The 25649-nt window shown below is 46.0% G+C and overlaps 3 protein-coding genes across 5 annotated transcripts in view; all 3 read left to right on the top strand.

Annotated features, from left to right (window-relative positions):
• Positions 1–25649, top strand: part of LOC139390585 (protocadherin gamma-A12-like) — a 59467-nt gene that overhangs the window by 21535 nt on the left and 12283 nt on the right. The window contains exons 1-2 of one of the 3 annotated variants that reach the window (XM_071137801.1): positions 12316–14996; positions 25149–25207. In XM_071137801.1, coding sequence (XP_070993902.1) covers positions 12537–14996; positions 25149–25207 — 2519 coding nt within the window. In that variant the 5' untranslated portion in view covers positions 12316–12536. Of the gene's footprint in view, positions 1–12315; positions 14997–25148; positions 25208–25649 lie in introns of those variants that run through there. The other 2 variants (XM_071137800.1, XM_071137802.1) reach the window with 2 other exon arrangements.
• On the top strand, positions 479–2954 carry LOC139390457 (protocadherin gamma-C5-like). Its single transcript, XM_071137585.1, has one exon. The coding sequence runs from the start codon at positions 501–503 to the stop codon at positions 2952–2954; it is 2454 nt and encodes an 817-aa protein (XP_070993686.1). The 5' UTR covers positions 479–500.
• On the top strand, positions 4212–6680 carry LOC139390456 (protocadherin gamma-C5-like). The gene has a single exon (XM_071137584.1). It carries the CDS (start codon positions 4212–4214, stop codon positions 6678–6680), a length of 2469 nt encoding a protein of 822 aa, XP_070993685.1.

Here is a 25649-nt window from a genome sequence, read left to right as displayed (position 1 = left end):
ATTCTTAAATATAACCTACCTCTGGACTCTCCATAATATTTTTCACATCAATATAGACAATGTATTATTGTTCAATGGAAAATACAGTCCTTCACTCTCTCGCGCGCTCTCTCTCTCTCTCTCTCTCTGTGTGTGTTGCTCTGTCAGAGCGCTTGGACAGCTCCTGGATGCTGCTCTGGCTTTAAAAAGGCTGTTATTTTGGCCTCTCATTGGGTGTTAGAGATGCACGCTGTGCACCAATAGCGTGCAGAACTGTTCAAAGAGATCTACTCCCTCCCCCTAGACTCAGCACCTTAACCCTTACAATATTCTGAGCTGGAGAAGAGAGGGGGGCGCAGTCATACACACGGAGATACAACATCCTCTAAACACATACTTATCGTGATACAAAATTAACGAAATAATGCTTAATGAAATATGTATTCTGGAGAGGTATTTTGATATGAAGCTCTTTGTTCTGGACAGTATTTAAGTGGGAATTGTGTTATAACGGATCAGGGATGACAAAGAGAATGGGATACCGAGACTGGAGATGGCTGGCTCTTTGGTGGCATCATTTCTTTCTCTTGTGGAATACAATAGACGGACAGACTCGCTACACCATCCCGGAGGAACTGAAACAGGGCTCTGTGGTAGGAAATCTAGCCAAAGATCTGGGTTTGGGACTATCTGAGATTTTTGACCGTAAACTGCGTGTCGCTTCTGAGGCTGGTAAGCAGTATTTCAGTGTGGATGCAGGGAAGGGCGAGCTGATCGTCAATGAAAGAATAGACAGAGAGACTGTATGTGGACAAAGCGCCAGCTGCGTTTTACCTCTGCAGGTTGTCATTGAGAACCCGTTACAGTTGTATCGAATTGAGGTGGAAATACGAGACATAAATGACAATTCACCAAATTTTATAACAAATGAACTCACGTTGAAAATAGCGGAATCTGTTGTTGTAGGCAGGCGATTTTCTTTGGAGAGCGCAGAGGACCCAGATGTGGGAAGTAACGCACTCAAGTATTATACAATTAGTAAAGACGAGTGCTTTAGTTTAAAGGTAAAAGACCTTAATAATGGAAGAAAAGCCCCAGAGTTAGTATTAGAAAAACCTCTAGATCGAGAGAAACAAGCTGTCCATCAGTTACTATTAACTGCACTAGATGGGGGGAGTCCTGTCAGATCCGGGACGTCACAGATAACTATTACAGTGCTTGATGTAAACGACAATTTTCCAGTGTTTGAAAATGCATTGTACAAGGTTTCCATACACGAAAATAGTCCAAAAGGTACTTTTATGGTCAAACTTAAAGCGATAGACGTAGACGATGTTCAAAATGGGGAGGTGAAGTATTCATTTGGTGAGCGCACCCCCAATGCCGTGCTTTCTATATTTGACATTGATTTAGACACAGGAGAGATGTTTTTGAAAGGAGAATTAGATTTCGAAAATGCTGCTACATATGAAATTGATATCAATGCAAAAGATAACGGCACTCCAGAAATGGAGGGACAATGTAGTGTTCGGGTGGAGGTAGTTGACGTAAACGACAACCCTCCTGAAATAATTTTGACCTCCAAGCCGAGTCCGTTGCGCGAAGACGCACCCAGTGGCACAGTAGTGGCTTTGATTAGTGCCCGAGACCAAGACTCCGGGAAAAACGGTAACGTAACGTTACAACTCCCGCGAGACTATCCTTTTAATCTGAAACCGTCATTTTCTAATAATTACGCACTGGTCACCAGTGGTGTTTTAGACCGAGAGAGCTTCTCAGAGTATAAAATTGAGATAACAGCCACTGATTCGGGCTCCCCTCCCCTGACTACCAAGAAAACTATACCTGTCAGTATCATTGATGTCAACGACAACTCCCCTAAATTCACTCAGTCCTCCTATGATGTCTATTTAAAAGAGAATGGACTACCAGGCTCCATGCTCTCCTCAGTATCTGCATCTGACCTGGATTTCGGGGATAATGCCAAAATCTCTTACTCCATCCTAGACTCCAAAGTGCAGGGCGTGACTGTCTCCTCCTATGTGTATATGAACTCTGATAACGGCAGCATCTACAGCATGCACTCGTTTGACTATGAGACACTGAAGGTGTTTCAGATTCTGGTGCAGGCAAAGGACCACGGCTCTCCGTCTCTGAGCAGCAACGCCACTGTCCATGTTTTTATCCTGGACCAGAACGACAATGCCCCCGCTGTTATTTACCCCTCCGCTGCCCTGGGCTCGCTCTCTCACCAGAAGATGCCCCGCTCTTCTAAAGCAGGCCACCTGGTTACTAAGGTAACGGCCGTGGACGCAGACTCGGGTCATAACGCCTGGATCTCGTATAAACTGGCGGAGGCCACAGATGCGTCTCTGTTCAATGTCAATCTTTACACAGGGGAAGTAAGGACTAAACGCGCTGTGTCCGAGCAGGACGACTCCTCTCAGAGGCTGCTTATAGAGATAAAGGACGACGGGGAACCGGTACAGTCTTCCACGGTCACAGTGGCCATACTGGTAGAGGACGGGCTCCAAGAACCCATCTTGGACCTCCGGCAGAAAGCGCCAGAGCCCGGCAAGAAAAGCGGGAGAATCACCCTGTATTTGATCCTCTCTCTGGCCTCGGTGTCCATGCTGTCTCTGGTGACTTTTGTCATGTTAGCGGTCAAGTGCGTTAGAAACAGCAGGAGCAGCGGTAGTTGCTGCATGAGACTGGACGATTTGGACGGCTACAATAACCCCAATAGAAACCTGCAGATCCAGCTCAACACTGACGGGCCTATTAAGTACGTAGAGGTCCTGGGAGGGGACATGTTGTCTCAGAGTCAGTCCTTCAGGTCCTGTCTCTCTCCCATGTCAGAGTTCAGTGATTTCACCTTCGTTAAGCCCAGCAGCACCACTGACTTTAAGGAGATGATCAACGTTCTAGACGCGTCTTTACCCGACAGCGCCTGGACTTTGAGAGCCAGCAGGTGAGCAGTGAACTGTAGTTGATTGTGATTGTTATGATATTCGAATGTAGACTGTTTTGTGACGTATAGTAGTTTGTATTTCAACATTTACCAAATCTCAACTTGTTCTTCTGATAGTAGTTTCCTTTACAATGATGGAATATAATGGTAGGTTCATTTTGAGACTCCATATGTCACGTCCTAAAGCCAGTAAATGCATAGTTACTAACTGTGCTGTGCAACTGAAGTCGGAGTGAAACTTAGAATTCAAGCAGTGTTTTGTCAATTCGAAATAATTTCACCATTGAACAAAACAGCGCAATTGTTCCATCCTTTAGGTGTATCCACGTTAGATAATTTGCTGTATGATTTCGCTATGATTTAGAAATAGCTGAATGATTTGAATCTTGGTTGTAATCCTCCGAGACAGTGTAAAAACTATTGTTACTGTCTGTAGTGCGTGTTGGGCATGATTATGTTTCAGTCTGACTGGTTTAAAGAGGCTGAGGGTTTCAGCACCATGGACAGCGACATTCCCACTGAATGAGCTGTGTTGTTTTTGTGGCCGCGATGGCAAAGATAGGCTAATTTATAATTGCTGTAAGATATACAGTATATTGTTCACATTCATTGCAGCTCAATCAATAGTTCATGTATAATAGTAAAACCAAGTGTTTCCTTCCTATGGGCTCCACTAGAATAGCAGTGTTTTGGATGATGTCTGCGCGTAATGAGAGAGAATATTTCTGATCATGGTTTACACTTGAACGCATTTATATGATGATCATGGTTGTTTACACTTTAACCTATTCCTTTCTGTTGGCTATGGGCTGCCCTGTCCATAATAGATTTCACAACAATATAGATAGACAGTATATCAAAAATAGTGAGTTGACCATAACTATCTCTCTCTCTGTGTGTGTTGCGTCAGAGTGCTTATATGCAGCTCCTGGATGCTGCTGTGGCTTTAAGAGGTCTGTTCTGTTGGTCTCTCATTGGGTGTTAGAGATGCACGCTGTGCACCAATAGTGTGCAGAACTGTACAAAGAGATCTACTCCCTCCCCTCAGCCTCAGCACCGTAACCCTTACAATACTCCGAGCCGGAGAAGAGAGAGGGATGTACTTACACAGACGGAAGGATAATGTAATCTAAACATAAGTTTCTATATCAAAACTGATGGAAGATGCTAAATGGAATATACATTCTGGAGATATATTTTGATATGAAGCTCTTAGTTCTGGACAGTATTTAAGTGGGAATTGTGTTATAACAGATCAGGGATGACAAAGAGAATGGGATACCGAGACTGGAGATGGCTGGCTCTTTGGTGGCATCATTCCTTTCTCTTGTGGAGTACAATAGACGGACAGACTCGCTACACCATCCCGGAGGAACTGAAACAGGGCTCTGTGGTAGGAAATCTAGCCAAAGATCTGGGTTTGGGACTATCTGAGATTTTTGACCGTAAGCTGCGTGTCGCTTCTGAGGCTGGTAAGCAGTACTTCAGTGTAGATGCGGGGAAGGGCGAGCTGATCGTCAATGAGAGAATAGATAGAGACACTTTATGCGGACAAAGCGCCAGCTGCATTTTACCTCTAAAGGTTGTAATTGAGAACCCGTTACAGTTACATCGAATTGAGGTGGACATACGAGACATAAATGACAATTCCCCTACTTTTCTCACAAAGGAGCAGGCTTTAAAAATTGCAGAATCGACTGTAGCGGGTGTTCATTTTCCGCTGGAGAGAGCAGAGGACCCTGACGTGGGAAGCAACTCATTTAAATCCTATACCATCAGTAAAGACGACTGTTTTAGTTTAAAAGTAAAAGAGCTTCGTAATGGAAGAAAAGTCCCTGAACTGGTTTTAGAGAAACCACTTGACCGAGAGAGAAAAGCTGTCCATCAGCTACTATTGACAGCACTAGATGGGGGGAGTCCAGTCAGATCCGGGACGTCACAGATAACAATCACAGTGCTTGATGTAAATGATAATATCCCAGTATTCGAAAAATCAGTGTATAAAGCTTCCATCGGCGAAAATAGCGCAAAAGGCGCTTTCATGGTTAAACTTAAGGCAACGGATAAAGATGATGGACAAAATGGTGAGGTAAAATATACATTTGGTGAGCACACACCCGAGTCTGTACTTTCTACATTTGATATTGATACGGAAACAGGAGAGATGTTTTTGAAAGGTAAATTAGATTACGAAACTGCTGCAAACTTTGAAATTGATATCACTGCTAAAGATAAAGGTATCCCGGAGATGGAAGGACACTGTAGTGTGCAGGTGGAAGTGGTTGACCTGAACGACAATGCTCCCGAAATCGTTCTCACCTCCCAACCGAGTCCGGTGCGAGAAGATGCGCCAAGTGGCACAGTCGTGGCTTTGATCAGCGCCTGGGACCTAGACTCCGGTAATAACGGTAAAGTTACGTTACAACTCCCGCGAGACTATAATTTTAGTTTGAAACCGTCATTTTCTAATAATTATGCACTGGTCACCAGTGGTGTTTTAGACCGAGAGAGCTTCTCGGGGTATAATATTGAGATAACAGCCACAGATTCGGGCTCCCCTCCCCTGACTACCAAGAAAACTATACCTGTCAGTATCATTGATGTCAACGACAACTCCCCTAAATTCACTCAGTCCTCCTATAATGTCTATTTAAAAGAGAATGGACTGCCAGGCTCCATGCTCTCCTCAGTATCTGCATCTGACCTGGATTTCGGGGATAATGCCAAGATCTCCTACTGTATCCTGGACTCCAAAGTGCAGGGCGTGTCTGTCTCCTCCTATGTGTATATGAACTCTGATAACGGCAGCATCTACAGCATGCACTCGTTTGACTATGAAACACTGAAGGTGTTTCAGATTCTGGTGCAGGCAAAGGACCACGGCTCTCCGTCTCTGAGCAGCAACGCCACTGTCCATGTTTTTATCCTGGACCAGAACGACAATGCCCCCGCTGTTATTTACCCCTCCGCTGCCCTGGGCTCGCTCTCTCACCAGAAGATGCCCCGCTCTTCTAAAGCAGGCCACCTGGTTACTAAGGTAACGGCCGTGGACGCAGACTCGGGTCATAACGCCTGGATCTCGTATAAACTGGCGGAGGCCACAGATGCGTCTCTGTTCAATGTCAATCTTTACACAGGGGAAGTAAGGACTAAACGCGCTGTGTCCGAGCAGGACGACTCCTCTCAGAGGCTGCTTATAGAGATAAAGGACGACGGGGAACCGGTACAGTCTTCCACGGTCACAGTGGCCATACTGGTAGAGGACGGGCTCCAAGAACCCATCTTGGACCTCCGGCAGAAAGCGCCAGAGCCCGGCAAGAAAAGCGGGAGAATCACCCTGTATTTGATCCTCTCTCTGGCCTCGGTGTCCATGCTGTCTCTGGTGACTTTTGTCATGTTAGCGGTCAAGTGCGTTAGAAACAGCAGGAGCAGCGGTAGTTGCTGCATGAGACTGGACGATTTGGACGGCTACAATAACCCCAATAGAAACCTGCAGATCCAGCTCAACACTGACGGGCCTATTAAGTACGTAGAGGTCCTGGGAGGGGACATGTTGTCTCAGAGTCAGTCCTTCAGGTCCTGTCTCTCTCCCATGTCAGAGTTCAGTGATTTCACCTTCGTTAAGCCCAGCAGCACCACTGACTTTAAGGAGATGATCAACGTTCTAGACGCGTCTTTACCCGACAGCGCCTGGACCTTTGAGAGCCAGCAGGTGAGCAGTGAAGTGTAGTTGATTGTGATGGTTATGATATTCGAATGTAGACTGTTTAGTGACGTCATTAATCACCATTAGAAGAATACGTAACAAAATAACCTCCACTGGTGTCTTTCATTCCATAAATCATAGCTTGTTGTTTGGGGTGGTTGTTTATATAGAATAAGAATATTTTGTGGCTAGCGCATAGTTTATGCTCAGTATTCGTCATGTATTAGAGGAAGTAGGTGCAGTGAAAAACTCTGCCACGGAACCTTACAATAATATGAATCGAAATCATGGTTTCAGTTTTTCATAATACAATTATGTAAAAAATATTATCAGCCGGTTACTCTTAATTGAACTGCTGACGTAGGCAGCCATCTTCAATGGATGATTAGAAATCCCCTGGTCATAATCATCAGTGACTCTGAGTGATAATGTTTCTGTGGGTGTTAAACGTGGTGGTAGTTCTGTTGTGACCCTGATTAACACCACCTCGGAATCAACGGTGTGATTCTGTGGGCTCATGGCAGTCTAACAGAGAAGTACATTTACAGTTGTTGAACATTTTTAAATTGTACAATTGCTGGTATTTTTATGATTGATTGCAGCTCATTTGATAGTTTATATAAACTTAGTAGTTAAAAAAAAAAAGTGTTTCCTTCCACTTGGGCTCTTTTTAGAATGACTGTTTGGGATGAAGTCTGTTAGCAATATTATTATAATATTATATTATTTATTTTCCATCCTGGTTTACACCATAACACATTCTGAGTCATAGGCTTTACCTCTAGGCTGCCCATAGGATGTTGTACATCAACATGAACAGTATATTATTGCAGGGGCTAATGGGACTCTCTCTGTGTGCTGTCAGTGGGTGTTAGAGCGCGTGGGTAGTGTGACTGCTGTGGCTTTAAGAGGTCTGTACTGGTGGCCCCTCATTGGGTGTTAGAGATGTACGCTGTGCACCAATAGTGTGCAGAACTGTCCAAAGAGATCTACCCCCTCCCCCAGCCTCAGCAACGTAACCCTTACAATACTCCGAGCTGGAGGAGAGAGAGGGATGCGCTTCCATACACGTAAAGACTACATACTCCAAACACGTCCATGTCGCGATAAAACATTTATGGGAAAATTGCTGAATGGAATATACATTCTGGAGATGTTTTGATATGACACTCTTTGTTCTGGACAGTATTTAATTAGGAATTGTGCTGTAACGGATCAGGGATGACAAAGAGAATGGGATACCGAGACTGGAGATGGCTGGCTCTTTGGTGGCATCATTCCTTTCTCTTGTGGAGTACAATAGACGGACAGACTCGCTACACCATCCCGGAGGAACTGAAACAGGGCTCTGTGGTAGGAAATCTAGCCAAAGATCTGGGTTTGGGACTATCTGAGATTTTTCACCGTAAACTGCGTGTCGCCTCTGAGGCTGGTAAGCAGTACTTCAGTGTGGATGCGGGGAAGGGCGAGCTGGTCGTCAATGAGAGAATAGACAGAGAGACTTTATGCGGACAAAGCGTCAGCTGCGTTCTACCTCTGCAGGTTGTTATTGAGAACCCGTTACAACTATATCGTGTTGAGGTAGAAATACAAGATATGAATGACAACTCCCCTAGTTTTCCTTCAAAACAACATACATTAGAGATAGCTGAATCTACTGCAGCAGGTGTACGTTTTCCATTAGAAAGCGCACAAGACCCAGATGTTGGAAGTAATTATCTAAAATCATATACTCTTAGTAAAGACGAATGTTTTACTTTAAAATTAAAAGAAATCACTGGTGGAAGAAAAGTGCCAGAACTCGTTTTGGCAAAACCTCTGGACAGAGAGAAAAAGGTTTTCCATCAGCTATTATTGACAGCGCTTGATGGGGGTAATCCCATAAGATCCGGAACGGCACAAATAACAATTACAGTGCTTGATAACAATGACAACATTCCCGTTTTTGAAAAAACTGTGTATAAAGTTTATGTAAGTGAAAGTAGCGCGAAGGGTACTCTAATATTACAACCTAAAGCGACAGACATCGACGAGGGCCAAAATGGGGAGGTAGATTATGCGTTCGGTGTGCATACACCTGATTCCGTGCTGTCTGTATTTGAGATTGATCCTGCGACCGGGAAATTATTTTTAAAGGGGGAATTAGATTTCGAGAGTGCTGTAAATTTTGAAATTGACATCAGCGCGAAAGACAAAGGCACCCCTAAAATGGAGGGACATTGTAGTGTGCAGGTAGAAGTCGTAGACGTTAATGACAACTCTCCTGAAATCGTCCTCACCTCTAAACCGAGCCCTGTGCGCGAAGACGCACCCAGTGGCACAGTAGTGGCTTTGATCAGTGTCCGGGACCTAGACTCCGGGAATAACGGTAACGTTAGAGCTCCCGCGAGACTATCCTTTCAAACTAAAACCGTCATTTTCTAATAATTACGCACTGGTCACCAGTGGTGTTTTAGACCGAGAGAGCTTCTCAGAGTATAAAATTGAGATAACAGCCACTGATTCGGGTTCCCCTCCCCTGACTACCAAGAAAACTATACCTGTCAGTATCATTGATGTCAACGACAACTCCCCTAAATTCACTCAGTCCTCCTATGATGTCTATTTAAAAGAGAATGGACTACCAGGCTCCATGCTCTCCTCAGTATCTGCATCTGACCTGGATTTCGGGGATAATGCCAAAATCTCTTACTCCATCCTAGACTCCAAAGTGTCTGTCTCCTCCTATGTGTATATGAACTCTGATAACGGCAGCATCTACAGCATGCACTCGTTTGACTATGAGACACTGAAGGTGTTTCAGATTCTGGTGCAGGCAAAGGACCACGGCTCTCCGTCTCTGAGCAGCAACGCCACTGTCCATGTTTTTATCCTGGACCAGAACGACAATGCCCCCGCTGTTATTTACCCCTCCGCTGCCCTGGGCTCGCTCTCTCACCAGAAGATGCCCCGCTCTTCTAAAGCAGGCCACCTGGTTACTAAGGTAACGGCCGTGGACGCAGACTCGGGTCATAACGCCTGGATCTCGTATAAACTGGCGGAGGCCACAGATGCGTCTCTGTTCAATGTCAATCTTTACACAGGGGAAGTAAGGACTAAACGCGCTGTGTCCGAGCAGGACGACTCCTCTCAGAGGCTGCTTATAGAGATAAAGGACGACGGGGAACCGGTACAGTCTTCCACGGTCACAGTGGCCATACTGGTAGAGCACGGGCTCCAAGAACCCATCTTGGACCTCCGGCAGAAAGCGCCAGAGCCCGGCAAGAAAAGCGGGAGAATCACCCTGTATTTGATCCTCTCTCTGGCCTCGGTGTCCATGCTGTCTCTGGTGACTTTTGTCATGTTAGCGGTCAAGTGCGTTAGAAACAGCAGGAGCAGCGGTAGTTGCTGCATGAGACTGGACGATTTGGACGACTACAATAACCCCAATAGAAACCTGCAGATCCAGCTCAACACTGACGGGCCTATTAAGTACGTAGAGGTCCTGGGAGGGGACATGTTGTCTCAGAGTCAGTCCTTCAGGTCCTGTCTCTCTCCCATGTCAGAGTTCAGTGATTTCACCTTCGTTAAGCCCAGCAGCACCACTGACTTTAAGGAGATGATCAACGTTCTAGACGCGTCTTTACCCGACAGCGCCTGGACCTTTGAGAGCCAGCAGGTGAGCAGTAAACAACAGCACTGTGACGAATAATATTCCTGACTAGTGCTTTATGACGTCCTATCATGAGAATTCAGTTAATTTTTCATGTAGCCTATGATGTCATAATCCGTAAGTGAAGATCCACCATCAGTTATGACATCACACCCTGAGAGTTTATGAAGAACTGTATTGTGACGTTTAATTGTCCAGGGTGCACTTTATGATATAACAATGTCGGCCTAATATTATATAGTATTAGCGCCAAATCATGCTTACCGGTGTGCACATTCACCTCAACGTTGTAGCCTATGAGAATGGATGATATCTTAACCTGCATGTCATATATGGTTGTAGAGTAGTTCATTGTAATAATTCATTGTAAACACTTATCAACTACATAAAAAAGGTAGGCTTGTGGTTTCATGTAAAATATTTTCTTCATAACGAAAATTATGAAGACAATTATGATTTTCCAAAATATGAATTTACACCGGACAAATTGTGTTAATAGTTATTAAACCCTTTTTCGTTGATTACCTCATTTAGCATACCAGTGAATTATATGGATTTCTTTAGGCCTATATCATAGCACTGTAATGTCAGTACCGTAGGCCTACTAATTTTCACCGGATCAAACGATAAGTGACTTTTGTAATCTAACTGTAAATCCCTCTGGATAAAGGCGTCTGCTAAATTACTAAAATGTAAATGTAAATAAGTGCATATGCCATTTATTAACTGTTGTAGTAGGCCTGTTACAACACAGCTGTTGTAGTAGGCCTGTTACAACACAGCTGTTGTAGTAGGCCTGTTACAACACAGCTGTTGTAGTAGGCCTGTTACAACACAGCTGTTGTAGTAGGCCTGTTACAACACAGCTGTTGTAGTAGGCCTGTTACAACACAGCTGTTGTAGTAGGCCTGTTACAACACAGCTGTTGTAGTAGGCCTGTTACAACACAGCTGTTGTAGTAGGCCTGTTACAACACAGCTGTTGTAGTAGGCCTGTTACAACACAGCTGTTGTAGTAGGCCTGTTACAACACAGCTGTTGTAGTAGGCCTGTTACAACACAGCTGTTGTAGTAGGCCTGTTACAACACAGCTGTTGTAGTAGGCCTGTTACAACACAGCTGTTGTAGTAGGCCTGTTACAACACAGCTGTTGTAGTAGGCCTGTTACAACACAGCTGTTGTAGTAGGCCTGTTACAACACAGCTGTTGTAGTAGGCCTGTTACAACACAGCTGTTGTAGTAGGCCTGTTACAACACAGCTGTTGTAGTAGGCCTGTTACAACACAGCTGTTGTAGTAGGCCTGTTACAACACAGCTGTTGTAGTAGGCCTGTTACAACACAGCTGTTGTAGTAGGCCTGTTACAACACAGCTGTTGTAGTAGGCCTGTTACAACACAGCTGTTGTAAGTAGGCCAATGCTCGTTGTATTTGTCATCAATGACATTGCTGCCTCCTTGCCAAGACGAGTCTAGGTTACATAATGGTGTATGATTCAAGCGTTATCAACACGTCTGAAATGGAAACGCTTTGGAAACATGCCACCTTGCGGCTAAATCTATCATTGCAATTTGACCATCAGTTCATCACTTCCCTTTTAACGTTGCCTATATTCAGTGGAATAAGTTCCTTTCGTTGACAAAACATAGCAACAAGTTCATACTTACAGTTGTGGTTCATACCCACCCTTTTTGTTTCGGTCTGTGCAGCATGCCTTTGGAAAAGGCATAAGTCACTTTCTTTTAAAAAACAAACTCAATAATTTGCTTTTACGCTTCCCTTTGCCTTTCTGTTGTGCATTCAGAGTTGTTTTGCTTAAAACAATAATGGATTTAGCCTGTAACGTGTCGGTAACTTGGTTGTTAGTGCAAAAGAAGTGCCTCTAAAACGTTTTCACTCTCTCCGCTTTGTGAAAGAGTTCTTTCTGTATGGGGAGCAAGTCCCGGGTGCTCGGCCAATAGGAAACGGGTCTTTGTGTCCCCGCCCTAAGAGGAGCGGAGCAGAGGAGACAGACTGGGGAGAGTTTTAGCCGAGCCTTCAAGCAGTTTTACCTTTACTCTTTATTTTACATATAGAATAAGGGCGTCATGATTACTTATAAACTTCCCACCGCACTTTTTCTTAAACGGAAGTGTTTACCAAAGGCCTGGTACCGTTGTTTTCACGAAACTATGGATTAGTTAAGGTAAAGAGGAACTTTTAACTTTTCCATCCCCCGGACCCCTCTCATAATGGAATCCAGACAGAGGAAGCACTGCGGAGGGTGGCCCGTGCTGAGGCTATGGTTTTCCCTGGCTTGCCTCATGGGCGCGACCGCCCATCTTAGTTACTCGGTGTCAGAAGAGCTCAGTCCGGGGGCTGTGGTCGGGAATATCGTTAAAGATTTGGGTCTCACCGTTCAAATGATAATTCAGAGAAAATTGCGGGTGGTCTCGGAATCTAACGCGCAGTACTTCGAGGTGAACCAGGCGACTGGGGATTTTATTATTAGACAGACAATTGACAGGGAACACATGTGCGAATTAAGTGCAACATGTTCACTGCATGTTGAGATTGTACTCGAGGACCCTTTAGCAATACATCGTGTTCTTGTGGATATTGTGGATGTAAATGACAATGCGCCACAGTTTTCCACTAATAATATTTCCTTGGAGATATCAGAGGCGGCCGCGCCGGGCACCCGGTTCCGACTGGAAAGTGCGCACGATCCAGATGTGGGTATCAACTCTCTGCGTACGTATCACCTCGCATCCAACGACCGCTTTGTTTTGAATGTGGAAACGAAAAGTGACGGGGATAAGTTCCCGGAGTTAGTTTTAGTGAAGGCTTTGGATAGGGAGACGCAGGCCTCGTTTCGCCTGTTGCTTACTGCCCTAGACGGGGGACAGCCAGAGAAGTCTGGCTCCACTCTTCTACTCATTACAATTCTGGACGTCAATGACAACGCGCCCGTCTTTGACATGTCGATTAAAAAAGTTAGCGTGTTGGAGAATGTTGAAAAGGGCACTTTAGTAACGAAACTGAACGCAACCGACGGGGATTATGCTCAGAACGGGGAGATCTCCTTCCTGTTTAGTAAATACACGCCGGACCGGGTGCTCAAGCTATTCAGCGTGGATTCGAAAACCGGTGAGGTCCGTGTGAATGGTCACGTGGATTACGAAACAGCTAATGAGTATTACGTCACTGTGCTGGCCAGGGATGGGGGAACCCCCCCCATGGAAGCATCCTGTAACATCAAAGTTGAAGTCACTGACGTGAATGATAACTCTCCGGAGGTGATGTTGACGTCACTGACCAGTCCTATCCAGGAGGACGCAGCACTGGGCACAGTTATCGCCCTCATCAGCGCAAGGGACCTCGACTCTGGTAAGAACGGCAAGGTAACATTAAAGGTCCAGTCTGGTCTGCCCTTCAAACTCAACTCCGCCTTTGGAGAGCACTACAACCTCATCACCGACGGCAACATGGACAGAGAGACCATGGCTGATTACACTGTGGTCATCATGGCGACCGACGCTGGATCCCCTCCCCTGTCGTCATGTACGACCTTCGTGGTCAAGCTGTCAGACGTGAATGACAACGCTCCGTCATTCTCCCAGGCCTCTTACTCAGTGGACGTCCCCGAGAACAACGCCCCCAGCACCCCTATCGCCATGGTGGTGGCCTCTGACCCGGACATAGGGGAAAATGCCCGCGTCTCCTTTTCCATCCTGCCCAGCATGGTCCAGGGCTCACACATCTCCTCCTATGTCTACATCAACCCAGAGACTGGCCACATCTATAGCATGCACTCCCTGGACCATGAAACCCTCAGCGCCTTCCGCATTGAGGTACAGGCTCGAGACGCCGGGGCGACACCTATGACCACCAACGTCACCGTGCATGTATTCGTAGTAGATCTTAACGACAATGCTCCCCTCATCGTGTATCCCCCCTTCCCCCAGGATACGGGGCTGCAGCTCAGTGTACCGCTGTCGGCTGGGCCAGGGCATCTCATTAATAAACTGGTTGGGGTGGATCCCGATAGCGGTCATAACGCCTGGTTGTTTTACTCCATCGCCCCCGGGCCTCACGCTGCTCTGTTCCTCATCACCCCGCACACCGGCGAGCTCCGCACCACTCGCAAGCTAGCCGAGGAGGAGGGTGGCTCCGCCTATGACATCACTGTGGTCGTCCAGGACAACGGCGAACCTACTCTCTCCACCACTGTGGCCATTACGGTAACAGTGGAGGAGAAGGGTGCCAGTGACGCCGCCATGGACAACCAGAAGACGTCGGGGATGCGGCAGACTGGGATGTCTGACATCACCCTGTACCTCATCATCTCACTGGCCTGCGTCTCGGCCATGTCCTTCCTCACCTTCTTCATCATCATGGTCCGATGCCTCCGCCACCGCAGCGACCATGGAGGGACAGGCTGCTGCTACAGCCATTACCGGCCCAGCAGGGCCTACCATCAGAGGCCCCACAAGGACCTCCACCTGCAGCTCAACACAGACGGACCCATCCGTTACATGGAGGTGGTGGGAGGGGCTCAAGACCCCCCAGGAACACGGACCTACAGACCCTGCTACTCCACCACCTCCAGCCGCAGTGACTTTATGTTTGTTAAGACACCCATGATGAGCCATAACAACACACTCAGTATGACGCTCAACAGGAAGCACCTAATGGACTCAGCCAATGAGGTGAGGGCACCAGGGGGCAGAAGGCAGGGTATTGGTGAGATAACTAAATTAGCCATATCACAGGTGTTTCTGAAAAATCACTTGTTCAATGTCATTTGAGGTCTATAAGGACTAGGTTATAACCAGTGGCGGTGAAGGTTTTATCCAAAGATGGTTGTCTTTGTTGAGTTAGCTTACCATATTGAAAGGAGAATTCAACTCATGGTTCTAATACTATTTTTAACATCCAGTCTTGAGCCTGCTCACCTAGATTGACTAAGTCACGTAACAATGCAGTATATCTCCTAAAGACTAGTGTTGTTGAGCCTCATCCTTCTCCTTAGGACGTGGTGACGGGGCTTTCCTTACTGTGTCATCCAGCTAGAGGAGAAGATGAAGGAGAAGAGGAGAGATTTAATGTTTCATCTGACACAAGACTAGGAAATGCAGTCTACCTCTCTTTCTGACTTCCAATTACTAAACAAGATCAGCAGTGAAGCACTGTGCTATGAGAGAATGAGGGAGAGAGGGAATGGATGGATTGGAGGGCAGGGATTGGATGCAGAGAGGGAATGGATGGATTGGAGGGTAGGGATTGGATGGAGAGAGGGAATGGATGGATTGGAAGGCAGAGATTGGAGGGAGATAGAGGGGAAGGTTTAGAGTAGAGAGGAGGAGAGTAACGACAGATGGAAATATAGTAACGGAATAGTAAAATAGGAAGTGAGGGAGAGGGGGAGGAGAAAGGAGGGGTGTGAGGGAGAGGGGGAGGATGGAACAGAGGGAAGGAAAGGGAGAAGAGGGGGTGAATCAGTCAAAGAGTAAAGCAGAAGCTGAAAAACAAGAATTCCAGAGTCAGCGCTCGACCTCTCACTTCCTGTTGTCCTCTGAACCTTGATTGGTTCCATGCCTCTGACACCAAGACAACCATGGCCTCGCCCTGTGTGGACGTCTGTACGCCTGTGGCAGCAGCTCTGGCCAAACATTCCCAAACCTCATTCCCAGAGCACTTGTTAAGAATACCATTCCGCTCTATGTTCTCGGGGTGTGGATGGAAAGGTATATTCCGTTAAATCTGTCCACATACAGTATACAGAGGACTCCTCTCTGTTCCTGACTCACTATGTTGTGCTGGGTTTCCAAGATGGCTGCCTGTGCTCTAGTTTTGATGATTCATGTGGAGAGACTGTGGCCTCTTTCCCAAATTTACATTTTTGAATCCTTTTTTAATTTAGCCTAACCAGTGATTATAGTTTTAGTAAAGTCCCGACAGAAAGAGGTCAGTGGGTGGTGTTGTGGTTTAGTTTTAGTTGTTATGTTTCTCTGGTGGGTTACACAGTTTACGTTTCTCTGGTGGGTTACACAGTTTACGTTTCTCTGGTGGGTTACACAGTTTACGTTTCTCTGGTGGGTTACACAGCAGCTGTTTCTCTGGTGGGTTACACAGTTTACGTTTCTCTGGTGGGTTACACAGTTTACGTTTCTCTGGTGGGTTACACAGTTTACGTTTCTCTGGTGGGTTACACAGTTTACGTTTCTCTGGTGGGTTACACAGTTTACGTTTCTCTGGTGGGTTACACAGTTTACGTTTCTCTGGTGGGTTACACAGTTTACGTTTCTCTGGTGGGTTACACAGTTTACGTTTCTCTGGTGGGTTACACAGTTTACGTTTCTCTGGTGGGTTACACAGTTTACGTTTCTCTGGTGGGTTACACAGTTTACGTTTCTCTGGTGGGTTACACAGTTTACGTTTCTCTGGTGGGTTACACAGTTTACGTTTCTCTGGTGGGTTACACAGTTTACGTTTCTCTGGTGGGTTACACAGTTTACGTTTCTCTGGTGGGTTACATAGCTTACGTTTCTCTGGTGGGTTACACAGTTTACGTTTCTCTGGTGGGTTACACAGTTTACGTTTCTCTGGTGGGTTACACAGTTTACGTTTCTCTGGTGGGTTACACAGTTTACGTTTCTCTGGTGGGTTACACAGTTTACGTTTCTCTGGTGGGTTACACAGTTTACGTTTCTCTGGTGGGTTACACAGTTTACGTTTCTCTGGTGGGTTACACAGTTTACGTTTCTCTGGTTGGGTTACACAGTTTACGTTTCTCTGGTGGGTTACACAGTTTACGTTTCTCTGGTGGGTTACACAGTTTACGTTTCTCTGGTGGGTTACACAGTTTACGTTTCTCTGGTGGGTTACACAGTTTACGTTTCTCTGGTGGGTTACACAGTTTACGTTTCTCAGGTGGGTTACACAGTTTACGTTTCTCTGGTGGGTTACACAGTTTACGTTTCTCTGGTGGGTTACACAGTTTACGTTTCTCAGGTGGGTTACACAGTTTACGTTTCTCTGGTGGGTTACACAGTTTACGTTTCTCTGGTGGGTTACACAGTTTACGTTTCTCTGGTGGGTTACACAGTTTACGTTTCTCTGGTGGGTTACATAGCTTACGTTTCTCTGGTGGGTTACACAGTTTACGTTTCTCTGGTGGGTTACATAGCTTACGTTTCTCTGGTGGGTTACACAGTTTACGTTTCTCTGGTGGGTTACACAGTTTACGTTTCTCAGGTGGGTTACACAGTTTACGTTTCTCAGGTGGGTTACACAGTTTACGTTTCTCAGGTGGGTTACACAGTTTACGTTTCTCTGGTGGGTTACACAGTTTACGTTTCTCTGGTGGGTTACACAGCAGCTGTTTCTCTGGTGAGTTGCACAGCTTATGTTTCTCTGGTGGGTTACACAGCAGCTGTTTCTCTGGTGGGTTACACAGTTTACGTTTCTCTGGTGGGTTACACAGTTTACGTTTCTCTGGTGGGTTACACAGTTTACGTTTCTCTGGTGGGTTACATAGCTTACGTTTCTCTGGTGGGTTACACAGTTTACGTTTCTCTGGTGGGTTACATAGCTTATGTTTCTCTGGTGGGTTACACAGTTTACATTTCTCTGGTGGGTTACACAGCAGCTGTTTCTCTGGTGGGTTACACAGTTTACGTTTCTCTGGTGGGTTACACAGTTTACGTTTCTCTGGTGTGTTACATAGCTTACGTTTCTCTGGTGGGTTACACAGTTTACGTTTCTCTGGTGGGTTACACAGTTTACGTTTCTCTGGTGGGTTACACAGTTTACGTTTCTCTGGTGGGTTACACAGCTTACGTTTCTCTGGTGGGTTACACAGTTTACGTTTCTCTGGTGGGTTACACAGTTTACGTTTCTCTGGTGGGTTACACAGTTTACGTTTCTCTGGTGAGTTACACAGTTTACGTTTCTCTGGTGAGTTACACAGCTTATGTTTCTCTGGTGGGTTACACAGCTTACGTTTCTCTGGTGGGTTACATAGCTTATGTTTCTCTGGTGGGTTACACAGCAGCTGCTTCTCTGGTGAGTTACACAGCTTATGTTTCTCTGGTGGGTTACACAGCTTACGTTTCTCTGGTGGGTTACACAGCTTATGTTTCTCTGGTGGGTTACATAGCAGCTGTTTCTCTGGTGAGTTACATAGCTTACGTTTCTCTGGTGGGTTACATAGCTTATGTTTCTCTGGTGGGTTACATAGCAGCTGTTTCTCTGGTGGGTTACATAGCAGCTGTTTCTCTGGTGAGTTACACAGCAGCTGTTTCTCTGGTGGGTTACACAGCAGCTGTTTCTCTGGTGGGTTACACAGAAGCTGTTTCTCTGGTGGGATACACAGCAGCTGTTTCTCTGGTGAGTTACACAGCAGCTGTTTCTCTGGTGGGTTACACAGCAGCTGTTTCTCTGGTGGGTTACACAGCAGCTGTTTCTCTGGTGGGTTACACAGCTTACATTTCTCTGGTGAGTTACACAGCAGCTGTTTCTTCAGTGGGTTACACAGCAGCTGTTTCTCTGGTGAGTTACACAGCAGCTGTTTCTCTGGTGAGTTACACAGCAGCTGTTTCTCTGGTGGGTTACACAGCAGCTGTTTCTCTGGTGAGTTATACAGCAGCTGTTTCTCTGTTGAGTTACACAGCAGCTGTTTCTCTGGTGGGGTACACAGCAGCTGTTTCTCTGGCGGGTTACACAGCAGCTGTTTCTGCTTTGGGTTACACAGCAGCCGTTTCTCTGGTGAGTTACACAGCAGCTGTTTCTCTGGTGAGTTACACAGCAGCTGTTTCTCTGGTGGGTTACACAGCTTACATTTCTCTGGTGAGTTACACAGCAGCTGTTTCTTCAGTGGGTTACACAGCAGCTGATTCTCTGGTGAGTTACACAGCAGCTGTTTCTCTGGTGAGTTATACAGCAGCTGTTTCTCTGGTGAGTTACACAGCAGCTGTTTCTCTGGTGAGTTACACAGCAGCTGTTTCTCTGGCGGGTTACACAGCAGCTGTTTCTGCTGTGGGTTACACAGCAGCCGTTTCTCTGGTGAGTTACACAGCAGCTGTTTCTCTGGTGAGTTACACAGCAGCTGTTTCTCTGGTGGGTTACACAGCTTACATTTCTCTGGTGAGTTACACAGCAGCTGTTTCTCTGGTGGGTTACACAGCAGCTGTTTCTCTGGTGAGTTACACAGCAGCTGTTTCGCTGGTGAGTTACACAGCAGCTGTTTCTCTGGTGGGTTACACAGCAGCTGTTTCTCTGGTGGGTTACACAGCAGCTGTTTCTCTGGTGGGTTACACAGCAGCTGTTTCTCTGGTGGGTTATACAGCAGCTGTTTCTCTGGTGGGTTACACAGCAGCTGTTTCTCTGGTGGGTTACACAGCAGCTGTTTCTCTGGTGGGTTACACAGCAGCTGTTTCTCTGGTGAGTTACACAGCAGCTGTTTCTCTGGTGGGTTAAACAGCCTACGTTTCTCTGGTGGGTTACACAGCAGCTGTTTCTCTGGTGGGTTACACAGCCTACGTTTCTCTGGTGAGTTACACAGCAGCTGTTTCTCTGGTGAGTTACACAGCAGCTGTTTCTCTGGTGGGTTACACAGCCTACGTTTCTCTGGTGGGTTACACAGCAGCTGTTTCTCTGGTGAGTTACACAGCCTACGTTTCTCTGGTGGGTTACACAGCAGCTGTTTCTCTGGTGGGTTACACAGCCTATGTTTCTCTGGTGAGTTACACAGCAGCTGTTTCTCTGGTGAGTTACACAGCAGCTGTTTCTCTGGTGGGTTACACAGCCTATGTTTCTCTGGTGAGTTACACAGCAGCTGTTTCTCTGGTGAGTTACACAGCCTACGTTTCTCTGGTGGGTTACACAGCAGCTGTTTCTCTGGTGGGTTACACAGCTGACGTTTCATTGGTGGGTTACACAGCAGCTGTTTCTCTAGTGAGTTACACAGCAGCTGTTTCTCTGGTGGGTTTCACAGCTGACGTTTCTTTGGTGGGTTACACAGCAGCTGTTTCTCTAGTGAGTTACACAGCAGCTGTTTCTCTGGTGGGTTACACAGCAGCTGTTTCTCTGGTGAGTTACACAGCAGGTGTTTCTCTAGTGAGTTATACAGCAGCTGTTTCTCTGGTGGGTTACACAGCAGCTGATTCTCTCTGAAGTAGCAGGTTGTTTACCTTGTCATCAGATTTTACTCTCTCTCTCTCTCTCTCTCTCTCTCTCTCTCTCTTTGTCTCTCTGAATCTCTCTCTCTCTGTCTCCCTGAATCTCTCTGTCTCCCTAAATATGCCCGTCCCCGCTGTTGTCAGGGTAACATCTGTCTCCATGCTCCAGTGACACGTGTAGAACAGTGACGAAGGAGAGAAGGATGAGGGAAGGAGAGAAGGATTAAGGGAGAGAAAGAGAGCAAGGGATGGCTTTACGCACATGTGCCCCAGTGACAGATGGACTTGTGCCCACTCTGGGCCAAGGCCACAGAGGGTGCACAATCAGTGTGTGTGTGAACAGCGTATAGTCAGGTGTTCCAAGCCCTACAGGGGTGTCATTTTAGCAGGGCCCTAAGTTCCCAATGTCCCATTGTGACAGAGAGAGTGACTCCTCAGTGTCCCCGTATCTACTCTCGTTTCAATAGGAGTGTGTAGCTCTTCATCAAAGGTTCTTTGTGTTTGGAACTGTTGGAGTGGGGTTGTGTATAAGGAGTAAAGTACCACATTCAGGGTGTGTGTATGCGCTCATGTTGACACTACAGTATGTAGCTGTGTTCGTGTGGTCACGTGGGGTGACTAGGTATGGAGTGGTTGGTAAATACTGTGTGTTTCACAGATGAAGAAGCAGCATGTGCCACCAACAGGCCTGTATTGCTCACTGACTCTGTCCTTGACTCATATCCTGTGTGACTGTGTCTCCGTGTGGTCCAGTGCATCTGAATAAAGCTCATCAACAGTCTTCCTTTCATGTCTCCTGCCCTGGTCGTAGCCTCCTGGTGGTTCCAGCATGGTTGACTCTGTCACTAGGGTCCAGCTAGAGCTTTAGGATTCATAATAATCTGTTTTTCCTCTAGTGTCGTCATCAGAATGGCTTAGTGGACAATGGAACGTAAAAGCATGTATTGTGAATACTAGGATAATATTATGCAGGGGTGTGGGGGTTTGTGAAGCTCAGTTGGTAGAGCATGTAACACCAGGGTAGTGGGTTCGGTTCCCGGGACCACCACTTATGTAAAATTGATGCACACATGACACATCTGTTAAATGGCCTATGTACAGTACCAGTCAAAAATGTCATAGTATTTATGTTTTCACTATTATTCTACAATGTAGAAAATAGTCCAAATTAAAAAATACCCTGGAATGAGTAGGTGTGTCCAAACTTTTGTCTGGTACTGTATATTATTTGTCTATTTACTGTTGGAGGGACCTCCACGTTCAGACAGAGCACCAGGTGCAGTCTAGCCACAGTTCTGTTAATGTAAAGAGCTTCGGGTGTGTGTGTGTGTTTTGGTGTGTGTTTGAAAACGGTAACTTCCTCACACAGCACAAAGCACCAGGTGGGTCCAGCCTGTGTGATAACCATGCCAATGGAGGGTGTGTGTGTGTTTCGGCAGAGAAGCCTGCTGTGAATCTCTTCTATTCATCAGATTCTGGCCAGTCTTTTCTGGTTCGACCGACCGACAGACAGACAGATGGAGACCAGACGTTCATGTTCAGCGATTAGTGTCTCTTCCCACTGGAATCCAGAGCCACCCCTCACTGTGATTATCCTTCTCCACATCAGATAAATCCTCAATGATTTTAAACCTCTATACTGACTGTTTTCATCCACAGTATCCAATGGACATGAACAGGCTGTAAGGCAGTAGGTTCTCTACCTACGGTTCTAACTCCTGTGGTAACTGTGTGCTAGGAGCTATAATTCTGATAAGTCTCTATGGATCAGAACAGGAGAACTCTAATCCCTATCTGGCCTCAGAGCCGGCAGAACTTCTCACTGAGGGAGTCTAGTGGATTTGATCCTCTCTGGTCACTTTCTTGGTTCTGCCTTTAACTGACTCTGGATCAGCTTTCTGGAGCACCGGTCCCCATTTTAGGGGCAGAAAGTTAGTACACATTTATTACGTTACATACAAACTGAAAGAGATAGAAATGAACGTGAGCTGTTGTGCTCTTGCTAACGTCACTTGACCCTTCAAATGTGTGAACTCACCTCAGTACAGTAACACTACATAGTGTCCCTGTATGGAACGCCAGCCCAGAATCTGTTTGCCTTTATTCTACATGCCTGTGGCGAGACCTGGGAATGACCTCTGGGAATGACCTCTGGGAATGGTTTTGTCGGCAGTGAGCGTCACACTGCTGGAATGTTGGGCCCCTCGTTCATTTTCAGATGAGGAAACACGTTTTCTCTTTTCTCCCTTACTGCCATGACAACTGCCGCCAAAACCAGCAGAGAGAGAAATGGGGAAATATCCATCTGTGCGTCTGTCTCTCCGTTTGAAACTAAATACCCACTACATGAGTGGAGAAGATTAGATTACACACCTTTCTTCCCTCCCTGTCATGATTGTCTTATTTAGAAGCCTATTCATAGTTCAGAGACCAGGGTATTCCTGTTTGGTTTAATTGACAGTCTCTTATCAATGTAAGTATACATTTAAAGGATCCTTGACAGGATAGAATATGCATACAGATGTGAGCGATGTGTATCATTGTGTTACGAGACCCTTGGGTAGACTGATATTTAATCAGTGGGGCATTTTGGTGCAGCTTGTAAATTCTGTGTTAGCCAGTGTTGTTATTGAAATTGGATAGTGTGTTGCTCTACCCCTGTCTCTACCTCCCTCCTTCTATCCCTCCCCCTCTCTCTTTCTTCCGTCTCTGTGTCTCAGTGTGGTAGAACAGTTGTGTTGATAATTCAGTGGCAGCAGTGCTGACTTCTCTCTGGGGAGCCTTTCTCTTCTCTCCTGTTTTCTCCTCCTGTGTTGATTAGGAGACAGGGTCTGGAACAGAGCCAAGGGTCTATTTACTGCCTCGATGCCCAACATGCGCGAGAGAGAGATGTAAAATAGGGAGAGTGAGAGAAAATAGGTAGAGAGGGAAAGAGGGAAAATAGGTAGAGAGGGAAAGAGGGAAAATAGGTAGAGAGAGAAAGAGGGAAAATAGGTAGAGAGAGAAAGAGGGAAAATAGGTAGAGAGAGAAAGAGGGAAAATAGGTAGCGAGAGAGAGGGAAATATGTAGAGAGAGAAAATATGTAGAGAGAGAAAGAGGGAAAATAGGGAGAGAGAAAATATGTAGAGAGAGAAAGAGGGAAAATAGGTAGAAAGAGAGAGGGAAAATAGGTAGAGAGAGAAAGAGGGAAAATAGGGAGAGAGAGAAAATATGTAGAGAGAGAAAGAGGGAAAATAGGTAGAGAGAAAATATGTAGAGAGAGAAAGAGGGAAAATAGGTAGAGAGAGAAAGAGGGAAAATAGGGGGAGAGAGAGAAAATAGGGAGAGGGAAAATAAGGAGAGAGACAGGGAAAATAAGGAGAGAGAGAGAGAGGGGGAAAATAGGGAGAGAGAGAGAGGGAGGGAGAGAGGGAAATAGGGAGAGAGAAAATAGCTAGAGGAGAGAGAGGGAAAATAGGGACAGAGAGAGAGGGAAATAGGGAGAGCAAGGGAAAATAGGGAGGAGAGAGGGAAAATAGGGAGGGAGAGAGAAAATATAGAGAGAGAGGGAAATAGGGAGAGAGGGAGGGAAAATATATATAGAGAGAAAAAAAAACAATAGGGAGAGAGAGAGAGGGAAATGGGGAGATAGAGAGGGGAAAATAGGGAGAGAGAAAAAATACAGAAAGAGAGAAAATAGAGAGAGAGAGAGAAAGGGAAATAGGGGGAGAGAGAGAAAATAGAGAGAGAGAGAAAGGGGGAGAGAGAGAGGGAAAATAGGGAAATAGAGAGGGGGAAAGGAGAGAGAGAAGGAAAATAGGGAGAGAGAAGGAAAATAGGGAGAGAGAGGGAAAATAGGGAGAGAGAGAGGGAAAATAGGGAGTGAGAGAAAGAGGGAAAAAAGGGAGAGAGAGGGAAAATAGAGAGAGAGAGAAAGAGGGAAAATAGGGAGAGAGAGAAAGAGGGAAAAAAGGGAGAGAGAGGGAGAATAGGGAGAGAGAGAGGGAAATAGAGAGAGAGGGAAAATAGAGAGTGAGAGAAAGAGGGAAAATAGGGAGAGGGAAAGAGAAAATAGGTGGGAATCAGCCACAACACGTTAACTTAGCTCTATACAGGCTATATGGAGTCCTTATCACTGTGAATCAGACAAAACCAGTTAACTTGTCTATATACTGGCTATATGGAGTCCCTATCACTGTGAATCAGCCACAACACGTTTTAGATGTTGTCACCTATTGTGAATAAATTTGAGGGAATATCTCATCAATGGTGATCTTGTGTTGTCTGAATCTGATAAACTGAGACTTTGTAAAGCTTGAAGCTCTGTATTAAGGGTATAACCAGTAATGCAACAAGCATGACACATATCCTGTGAAATCCTTTTAGTTCCTGAGTTGATTTTGTTTTGTGACTGTAATTGGGAGCGGTGTCCAAGTCTCTCTGTGTGTGTCTCAGTACACTTCACTGACATTTTCTGCTCCATGGATTTCAGAACAAAATGGCCTCCCATGTAGGCTGGAAGATGCATGCCCTTTATTCAACCCCCTGACTACAGACAAAAAGAGTACACACACATACACACACGCCCGAATGGCCTGAGACCCAAACAGTAATGCATAAGACAGACAGACGGACACACAGTCCCATGGTCCCGTTGTTTGTATGTTGAACAGAGATTTGATTTTGTGTTTTCTTCACAGCAAAAGCCTCCTAACGCCGATTGGCGCTTCACCCAAGGCCAGAGACCTGGACCCAGTGGGTGAGTACATAGATTCTCTGTCTCTCTCACACACACACACACAAACACACACACACACACACACACACACACACACACACACACACACACACACACACACACACACACACACACACACACACACATTATGTATTCATGACGAGTAACTGGGCTTTGGTGTTGCTCAGAGGCTTTCAGAGGGAAGGAGGGCAACAGAGGAGTGAGCAGAGCAAGAGAGTGAGGCCTGGAGATGGGGAGACAGCGAGATAAAGCGATGGATAGCGAGAGAGATGGAGAGATGGGTGAAGGGAGGGAGGAGAGGAAGCAGTAGGAACATACAGTTCTCAGCGGTGATGACATCAGATACTGAGGCACAGAGACTTTGAAGATAACGGAGAGATTCCATATGAGCTCTGATTCCTCTGAGTGAACAGTCAGATTCTTCTCCCTTTCCTGCCTGTCT

The sequence above is a fragment of the Oncorhynchus clarkii genome, chromosome 31 (assembly GCF_045791955.1).
Source record: "Oncorhynchus clarkii lewisi isolate Uvic-CL-2024 chromosome 31, UVic_Ocla_1.0, whole genome shotgun sequence".
In the NCBI taxonomy this organism is placed as follows: domain Eukaryota; kingdom Metazoa; phylum Chordata; class Actinopteri; order Salmoniformes; family Salmonidae; genus Oncorhynchus; species Oncorhynchus clarkii.
The sequence above is the reverse complement of the archived record's forward strand: the minus strand, read 5'-3'. Positions and strand labels throughout refer to the sequence as shown.